Here is a 9666-nt window from a genome sequence, read left to right on the forward strand (position 1 = left end):
TAGCAGCTATCTAGTGATTTCTAAGAATCGACAGCGGTGCATATTTATCCGCGACTTTGTGTACAAAGTTAAGATCTTGACATCTGCTTTAAAAGTTCAGATACAAGAGGTAATATTGTGGGGTATGGACACAATTCTTTTTCTAACACCATAGTCCCAAGTATATATAACCACGCAAACAAAGCAATACCTTTCTTGGTTTACTTATACGTTTAGGCATGAAAAAGCTCAGCGCACTTTTAATCATGCACCGTATAGTGGGTTCATATTGGTTGATCTTTCAATCTTTAACGGTTGCAAAAAGGTGATGTTACATATACACGAGGGGAATACACCAGTTGCGTCGTCGAGTGTGCCTGCCAATTTGAGCACAAATAATCTTGCCAAAACAAAGTTTGTACCTGCAGAAGTTCAGAAATACAAGAAGTACAGCTGATCAGAAATGCTAACCTTGCGTTATGGTACGGTCTAGAGCACATCGGGTCCCTTCGTCGCGCTCTAAAAGCAACAAGTACAGCTGATCACTAGATTTGAGGCAAATTAGAGCTCTAGATAACAGAGTTAGAGCTTGCGTGGGGAACATTTCTCTTGTTCCTCCTAGACATAGAATACCTGTCGCATTTCTCCTTTGACTTAGCTTAAGACTATCTAACCAAAGTCCTCAAGCAAGATAAAGGAAAGGCACAATGGAGCAGAAAGCATATAATGGAGCCGTGCGAAAGCAAGCACTTCGAGAGGAGTTCAATCGGGGCTAAGTTGCCAGGCAATTCTCCTGCTTTTGTGCCGCATGCTTTGCGTCTGGATCTTGGATTAGAGGCGACACTCGACAGTGAAGGGAGTGGAACGCTTTGCAGCCACTGCATTTGCGTGAGCGATGCGCTCCTGCGCATCACAATTCACACGAACTCTGGGGACAAGCCGCTTTTCCAGTTTGGGTTTATCTATGCTTTGTCAGTTGCTCGATCGCCTCGCTTTACGAAAGAGTTCTTTCTATCCTCTGTTGCTGCTGGCTATGACCTAGATTGGCACTTTAGACTTTAGAGCTGCACGGAAATTTCAGAGATGAACGTGCTGCTTCCTCCGTGATGAAATAACAGTGATATAACTGAAGGTCAGCTGCTGCAACCTGGAAGTGCGATGGCACCTTGCACGTCGGCCAGTCAATAGCACCAAACTACTCAGTTCAACATTCAAAAACAAAAACAAAACTACTCGGTTAGATTGTAGTACTCGTTCCTCGATGTCGGCCATGTTTACCATGTCCGCAATGTACATAGTACGTAATTGATCCAGGACTGTAGTCTGTACTCTGTACTAGCCGAGATCTGGTGCAGCAACTGCCTTTACTGTTTCTCATTTACGCGACCTTAAATACGGTTCGTGTACGATACTCGATCCATACGGTGTACTTGGTACATGTTTGTTTGGGTGGTCCAGGCCTTCGTGGCTGGGAGGTCACGAAGGAAGGCAAGCAATCCAGGGGCCTTTTGTGCAGCCATTCAAGACGCAGTAGCGTGATACGCCATCCGGCATCAGGATCCGTGGAGAATTCATCACCGGTGGTACATGCTGCCTTTTGGATGTACTACATGCGGATTGATGGTGGCTGATGTACCCGCCGTGCATTGCATTACACGAAGCATCAACATATGTTTTGATTCCGTCTATAGCTAGCTATTTTTCTTTCTGATAATTGCGTGGGATCCCTAGTATACCTGTCCCAACCTGATTCGAAGTACTAATAAGATGATAAAAATCGTTTTGCTCTGCAAAACAATTGTTGCAAATTTTCATTAGCTCAGTTACCAAAGAAAACTTTCCATTAGCTTACAGAGATATAGATCTCACAGTATTGCACCTCTTCTAAAGCAATGCAAATGACCGTGCGGAGAAGTGGATGCCAACAGTACATGTTACAAGTTACAAGTGTTACAACCATGACAGATAAAAGAGTACAGATGTTCTTATCATCAGTCACGGCAGTTCTACATAAGCCTGTGTGATCATACATATGAGAAATATCATTAAGTTTACAAGCCTATCAGGTATGGCTATGGACTAAACAGGCTTCCCATTCAACTTTGGGAAGGGGTCTTGCTTGCTGAGGACAAGAACCTTGCTTTTGTGAGCAAAGTATCCTTTGATGAGATTCTTGTATATTAGGCACGCCATGATGCACTCCACCTGAAAGAAAGGGAAGGAATTAGGTCGCATACATCACAGCAAACCAGTATGGTAATACAGAATGGATATATGTTGCAAAGCACCTCATCCACGTCCATGGTGATACCAAGCCATTTCAGAGTCTTCACCAAGACCTCTAGCTTGATTTGATGCGCCTTAGCTGGCTCCTTCTGCCTCTGAATGATATGGCTGCAAAAGAAAACAAAGCCAAAACAAGGATTGGGTTATTCTGCCTCTAAATGATACGGCTGCAGAAGAAAACAAAGCCACAAGGATTGGGTTGTTCTGTAGAAGCATGGCAATGGCAGATTGAAGTTTGCACTCACATTTTCTTCACTAATCTCCGGTAGACCTGGAGTTCAAGTTTCTCCAGCACAAGGTAGACACCACATTTCAGTAATCTTGCAACACAACAAAAGCAATCAGTGTCCACGCAAAACAGAAACAATCTGCCCCCATTAAAAACGAAAGAAGGAGGTAGTGACGGACGATGTTTGAAAAAATTCAGCACGCAAAACATGTGAACTTACTGGTCTTCATGTTTATCAAGGGCCTGCTTGAGAAGCCTGAGATCCCCTCTCCTAAGTGAGGTCACAATATCTGCATACTGAAAGGTTAAATTACCACTTGTGCAGAACAAAATAATCAGAGGGAAATCCCTGAAGTAGCAAAGTCAGAAGCATAGTTAATTAAACGAACATCCTGATGAAACGAAAAAATTATCCAATGGAATACCATGTTTCACAAAAGAAATAAAAGAAACAGCACCTACACAAGATAGAGCTTACAACTGGAAATTTAATCTACCCTTGTCATAAAGAACAGGAGCATACATGTAAAAAAAAGGAGTACATATTTAGGGGAAGAGCTCAGCAAGTAATATGCAACATCAGCCTATGGTAGTGTCGCACGACAATAGGGGTTAATCATCCGTTGAAAACACAGCTCGTAATTATGACAGCGATTCACATAAATGACAGAGACTTATCGTTGATGAATGATGATGACTAGGCAACGATACTTATCATAGCCTGTCGCCAACCATTGTTCTCATGGGACAGAGTGATAAGGCCATGAGGTCTCAATTAGATTTTTTATTGTAAATGTTGATAAGGTTCTGAAGAAAGTCTGGTGCTCAAAGGGTTCACAATTCTTAAAGTGTAATGTAGATTTCCCGACCTTTCGTCATACCTAATCCCATATAGACCCTAGGACATATATGATGAAGTAAAAGGTTGACAAGTCCAGATCAACTTGTCAATCTACTCAAAGAATTGCTAAGTTAAACACGGTATGCTCATATATCAGTACAGCACCCGAATGCACTCAATATGCTACATTACTCCTCTTTGTCATCTATCATTTACAAATTTTCCAATTCCACCCGAATGTCACTAGATTTTGCATCTTGAAAATTTCAGCTCAACACATAGACATGGTACGAGAATCAGAACTTTTGGCCTAGTGTTCTAACTTTACAACTTCACATCTTGAGTATCAAGTCTAAATTTAAATGCAACAAAAGCAACAAATTATGCTCATGGGAGGATTTGTTAACAATCATGTTTTTATGATTAAAAAAGATGGCATGGAATACAACTACATATATTGCATTAACACAATCTCCTTCCAATTATATAAGAGTACGAGGATATACATACCTCAAGCAGATTGTACTTCTCCAGGAGGGTCCTCCTTGGCAAAACACCAATTGACAGCTTTACAGGGATTAGAAACTTCAAAATTTTCCTAAAAACAATGACCATTAGTAGTTCCGCCAAATGGGTGCCCCATAAATCACAAACTACAGAACTCCTTGTAATGCAAATACCTCATGTTTAATTCGCTTTGAGGATTACAGTACATCAAAGCATAAGTTAGCTTCTGATCAGCCTGATTCAATTAATTGAAACCAGAAAAATGATATTAGCAATCTTATCTAGGTCAAAACATCTAAGAGTAGCAGAATATATATAAATATGAACATGCACCCTGTCAGTGAGAGAAGGGGAGCTTACAACAAGAAAATTCTCATTGAAGACCTCCAAGCGACCAGTATAATACATATAAGTAACCTGTGCCATCATGCATAGTCAAGATTTTATGGTATTAAGGTACATGCCAATATAACTGGTTAAGTCTTCTTAATAGCGAAGAGATACCATGGCTTTTTACTATCTTACCTTGTCTTTCACTGGAAAATCTTCAAAATCAAAATTCCTAGCTGTTTCGATACTCCTTATGACACTACGGCAAAGGTTAACTGTACCAAGCTGCATAATTTGAGCATCAAGTATTAGCCCGTTGTAAGTTAAATGATGTACACTGGGATTCAAGTGCATACATTGTATGAATTATATTTGCGTGGATATTTGAATTAGTCCGTACTTAACAGTTCCTCTTAGCTATTATTCAGCGTGCTCTCTATACATTGTATGAATTATATGTGCTACTTTATAAGATATATACTATTAAAGTACATATGAAAGGAAAACATTACAGTGAAAAACCTACCCTGAAATAAATTTTAAACAGCTGGCAGGTAACATACAGTGCACCAACACGCTTAGGCCCTTTAACCTGCAAGGTTGGGATTCACCAATTGCCAAGAGTCAGAAGCTTCAAAATATATACAGTTTAGAAAAGAAAAAATGTGCATTGAAGAGGTAATAATTGCTGCATTTTCAGTTTGAAAAGTCACATTGCGTGTCTAGGAAATTATTGCATGTACACAAAAAGTAGCTACCAGAACACAATTCATCTTGTTCATAAATATGATTGATGATATGTCCGGAGGCAGGAATCAGAAGTTCATGGTAGCAAGAAGGCAATAATGCGCGCCAACACTGACAAGAGGGGGCAAAATGTGCGAACAATACAATGTTTTCCGTAACCTAAAGAGCTCATATTAACTATGTGATGAACTTGTATTATTGGAGCCAATGCTATGATAGATCACCACATGAATGTATTGATATATCATCACATTAAGGTATTCTACATTTCAGTGTAACTTGACAAACTTCAGGGCAGTTTCTATGCAAAAAAACACACGCTCTACACTGAAGTAAATGCATCAGAAACTGCTAATAAGACACTTAATCAAGGCACAGCTTCTCGTCTCCTGGCAACATGAACCGTTTCCGGCATATAAGGGTTTGTACCGTGTCAAATGTTTCTGCATGGCCTCTTTAAGCATTAGGCGGAGTTATTCTACCAACATCATCAAACACCATCTAAGCTACATCTACTCCAATGCAAGTTCCTCTTTGCAGGTTCTTAGATGATTGTATTATGACTAGCAGGAGCTAATTATATGCTTAAGCACATAGTAAGCACCAGTGCCTAATCAAGCATAGGTGCTACAAAATATAACATTCTCCATTGTACGTTGCAAGGTTCATGTGTTCAGTTTTGCTAAGCACCTCCCAAGGCACCTGAACTATGCGTGTTCGTCAGAGGTAGTTTCCTTCAGTTTGATTCGCTTTCATGCTAGTACTCTACTTAGTGTACCAGTGAAGAAAGCACACTAAACAAAGCTTTAAGAAATTCATACCGCTAGTGCACCGAAAACCTTCATCAGGAAGGACCCAGCTGCCTGCAGCTTGTCAGGGTTCTTCCCGCTCATTGCAAGCTCCCTATCTGCCTACAGCAGGCCAAGAAACGCGCAGCCATGATGAGCCCAAAAAAGCTTGAGCTTTACAGACCCAAACTAACCAGCAACCCAGCTCACCTTCTCAGCTAGCAGCCTGATCTCGAGTGCCACGGTGTGCATCGCCTCCATCGCCCAAGGTGTCTCCCAGTTCCGGAACTCCTGCAGGAACGCGCTGCAAGCAAAACCACATTAAATCCCCCAAAATAAATCGGATGAATTTATCCAAATTGTTCGTAAAGAGTGTTTGGAGGGAGGCAGTACGCACCTGGCAGCCTTCTCGAAGGAGGAGTAGGCGTCCCCGAAGCGGCGGAGTGAGTGGGAGTGGATGGCGCGGAGGAGCGGGGGAAGGAAGTCGGAGAGGTGGGGGTAGCGGTCGGAGGCGAGGTGGGGGAAGTCTGGGAAAGCGGCGAGCGCGTCGGAGAGCGGGGTGGAGGCGGGGGCGGAGGAGATGGCGAGGAGGGAGGCGAGGTCGGCGCCGTCGGACTGGGAGATGGCGTCGTCCAAGCGGGAGAGGTAGTCGGCGATGCGGCGGTGAGCCTCGCCCATGCTCAGATACGCCGCCATCTCCGGGGCGGGGGCGGGGGCGGCGGCGGCGGCAAGGATGTTGGTGTTTGGGCCTCGGAGGTCAGCGACGGTAGTGGAAAAAACCAGTAGTTTGGGTTCGATCCGTGGGGTAATTCTTGCTCGCATAGGCCTTGTTTTAGTGGCGATTAGTGAAATAATCCCCACCAAAATTTAAATCTCCACCTATTTCGAGTTTGATCGCTGTTTATCTCCGCTTTTCTTCAAATTTTAGTGCATTTTTCTTAATCTACTTTAGCCCTACCTAGTAGATTGGGATGGATTTGTGAAGATTGAATGACAGTAGAGGTTTCACCCAATACTTTAGAGTATTATCTTCATTAATCCCTAAAACACTTTAGTAACAAACAAGGTTGTAAGGTGGTGACAGTCACCAATCCTGTCGAGCGAGAAATTGATTGTTGACTTTACTGCTAGCTCTACCTCTATTTCTCTGAATTGACGAGAGTACTAGGATTTTTTTAAAAAAAAAAGTCCACCAAATCTATTCATAATCCTTTCAGAAATAACAAATATATAAAAAAAAAGGTCTTTAGATCATCTAGGGATGACTACAAGTGCTCGAATCGAGCCGAAGACGTCACCCCTCCCTCATTGAAATCATGCAAACCTTGTCGTACGAGAGCTTGTTGTAGTATAAAGACGAGAAGTCATCACCGATGAAGAAAAGCGTAGATCGGAATGAACATGAATCAAATTCAGAAGATCCGTAGGAGAAAAACCTCCACACACACACCCTTCGACGACCCAACATGCATCTTGGGAACGAGAGCTAGACAAGAAGAACTTTATTACATATTTAGGAAGTAGTCACCATACCTTCCTAAGTAAAACACAGATCCTAAACAGACTGGAAAAAATAACAACAAAAGATGGAGCCCTCTGGCTTAAGCACCAGGATCCACTGCATCTGCCTCCATGGTTCTAACGCCCCTGCCACTGGAGACGAGACAGATGGGTGGTGGCCTAGGCAGGAAGCAGGGATAGCCTGTTGTTTTGGCTAACAAGAAATTCATCTGACAACCATGCAAAATCCATTTGTAGGTAAACAAATCAACCATCATGCTAAGGAAGTGAACGCTTGAGAGTAAGTTCAATAATAGAGTTAGCTGCTGGCAATAAAACATGTACATGTCATTGATGGCGTGTAAGACACATGTCCATTGGGAACCCCAAGAGGAAGGTGTGATGCGTACAGCGACAAGTTTTTCCTCAGTAAGAAACTAAGGTTATCGAACCAGTAGGAGTCAAGGAACACGTGAAGGTTGTTGGTGGCGGAGTGTAGTGCGGCGCAACACCAGGGCTTCTGGCGCCAACGTGGAACCTGCACAACACAATCAAAGTACTTTGCCCCAACGTAACGATGAGGTTGTCAATCTCACCGGCTTGCTGTAAACAAAGGATTAGATGTATAGTGTGGAAGATGATGTTTGTTTGCGAAAAACAGTAAAGAACAAGTATTGCAGTAGATTGTATTTCAGATGTAAAGAATGGACCGGGGTCCACGGTTCACTAGTGGTGTCTCTCCCATAAGATAAATAGCATGTTGGGTGAATAAATTACATTTAGGCAATTGACAAATAAAGAAGGCATAACAATGCACATACATATATCATGATGAGTACTATGAGATTTAATCAGGGCATTACGATAAAGTACATAGACCGCTATCCAGCATGCATCTATGCCTAAAAAGTCCACCTTCAGGTTATCATCCGAACCCCTTCCAGTATTAAGTTGCAATAAACAGACAATTGCATTAAGTATGGTGCGTAATGTAATCAACACAAATATTTTTAGACAAAGCATCGATGTTTTATCCCTAGTGGCAACAGCACATCCACAACCTTAGAACTTTCTCGTCATCGTCCCGCATTCAATGGAGGCATGAACCCACTATCGAGCATAAATACTCCCTCTTGGAGTCACAAGTATCAACTTGGCTAGAGCCTCTACTAGCAACGGAGAGCATGCAAGAACATAAACAACATATATGATAGATTGATAATCAACTTGACATAGTATTCAATATTCATCGGATCCCAACAAACACAACATATAGCATTACAAATAGATGATCTTGATCATGATAGGCAGCTCACAAGATCTAACATGATAGCACAATGAGGAGAAGACAACCATCTAGCTACTGTTATGGACCCATAGTCCAGGGGTGAACTACTCACACATCGATCCGGAGGCGATCATGTTGATGAAGAGACCTCCGGGAGATGATTCCCCTCTCTGGCAGGGTGCTGGAGGCGATCTCCTGAATCCCCCGAGATGGGATTGGCGGAGGCGGCGTCTCTGGAAGGTTTTCCGTATCGTGGCTCTCGGTACTGGGGTATTCGCGACGAAGGCTTTTAGTAGGCGAAAGGGCGGAGTTGGAGGAGGCACGAGGCCCCACACCATAGGGCAGCGCGGGCCCCCCTCTGGCCGCGCCGGCCTATGGGGTCGGCGCCCCGTGGCCCCACTTCGTTTCTCCCTCGGTCTTCTGGAAGCTTCGTGGAAAAATAAGACCCTGGGCGTTGATTTCGTCCAATTACGAGAATATTTCCTTTGTAGGATTTCTGAAACCAAAAACAGCATAAAACAACAACTGGCTCTTCGGCATCTCGTCAATAGGTTAGTGCCGGAAAATGCATAATAATGACATAAAGTGTGTATAAAACATGTGAGTATCATCATAAAAGTAGCATGAAACATAAGAAATTATAGATACGTTTGAGACGTATCAAGCATCCCCAAGCTTAGTTCCTACTCGCCCTCGAGTAGGTAAACGATAACAAGGATAATTTCTGAAGTGACATGCTATCATAATCTTGATCAATACTATTGTAAAGCATATGAGATGAATGCAGCGATTCGAAGCAATGGTGAAGACAATGAGTAAACAATTGAATCATATAGCAAAGATTTTTCATGAATAGTACTTTCAAGACAAGCATCAATAAGACTTGCATAAGAGTTACTCATAACAATAGATTCTTAGTAGAAAGCTTTGAAACAACACAAAGGAAGATATAAGTTTCAGCGGTTGCTTTCAACTTCAACATGTATATCTCATGGATAATTGTCAACACAAAGTAATATAACAAGTGCAATAGGTAAACATGTAAGAATCAATGCACACAGTTGATACAAGTGTTTTCTTCTGGGATAGAAAGAATAGGTAAACTGACTCAACAATAAAGTAAAAGAGTGGCCCTTCGCAGAGGGAAGCATGGATTACTATTTTTGTGCTA

General features: G+C 42.3%; 1 protein-coding gene across 1 annotated transcript; it reads right to left on the reverse strand.

The window, feature by feature from the left end:
* Window positions 1–1805: 1805 nt before the first annotated feature.
* LOC124699518 (enhanced ethylene response protein 5-like) lies at window positions 1806–6416 on the reverse strand. The gene is made up of 12 exons (XM_047231811.1): window positions 6105–6416; window positions 5918–6011; window positions 5741–5830; window positions 4699–4764; window positions 4368–4457; window positions 4203–4259; window positions 4016–4077; window positions 3846–3933; window positions 2715–2791; window positions 2511–2585; window positions 2268–2373; window positions 1806–2184 (listed from the first exon to the last, which is right to left on the reverse strand). The coding sequence occupies exons 1-12, from the start codon at window positions 6401–6403 to the stop codon at window positions 2059–2061; spliced, it is 1230 nt and encodes a 409-aa protein (XP_047087767.1). The 5' UTR covers window positions 6404–6416; the 3' UTR covers window positions 1806–2058.
* Between the last annotated feature and the right edge of the window lie 3250 nt (window positions 6417–9666).

Source organism: Lolium rigidum, chromosome 3, assembly GCF_022539505.1.
Source record: "Lolium rigidum isolate FL_2022 chromosome 3, APGP_CSIRO_Lrig_0.1, whole genome shotgun sequence".
NCBI lineage: Eukaryota > Viridiplantae > Streptophyta > Magnoliopsida > Poales > Poaceae > Lolium > Lolium rigidum.

Excerpts from the sequence above, each read along its gene's own strand:
- LOC124699518 (XM_047231811.1), bottom strand. The coding sequence starts at position 6,403 with ATGGCGGCGTATCTGAGCATGGGCGAGGCTCACCGCCGCATCGCCGAC. Across the intron at positions 6,012-6,104 it reads TCCTTCGAGAAGGCTGCCAG|CGCGTTCCTGCAGGAGTTCC; the intron begins GTGCGTACTGCC and ends TTTTGCTTGCAG. Across the intron at positions 4,260-4,367 it reads ATTTTCCAGTGAAAGACAAG|GTTACTTATATGTATTATAC; the intron begins GTAAGATAGTAA and ends ATGATGGCACAG.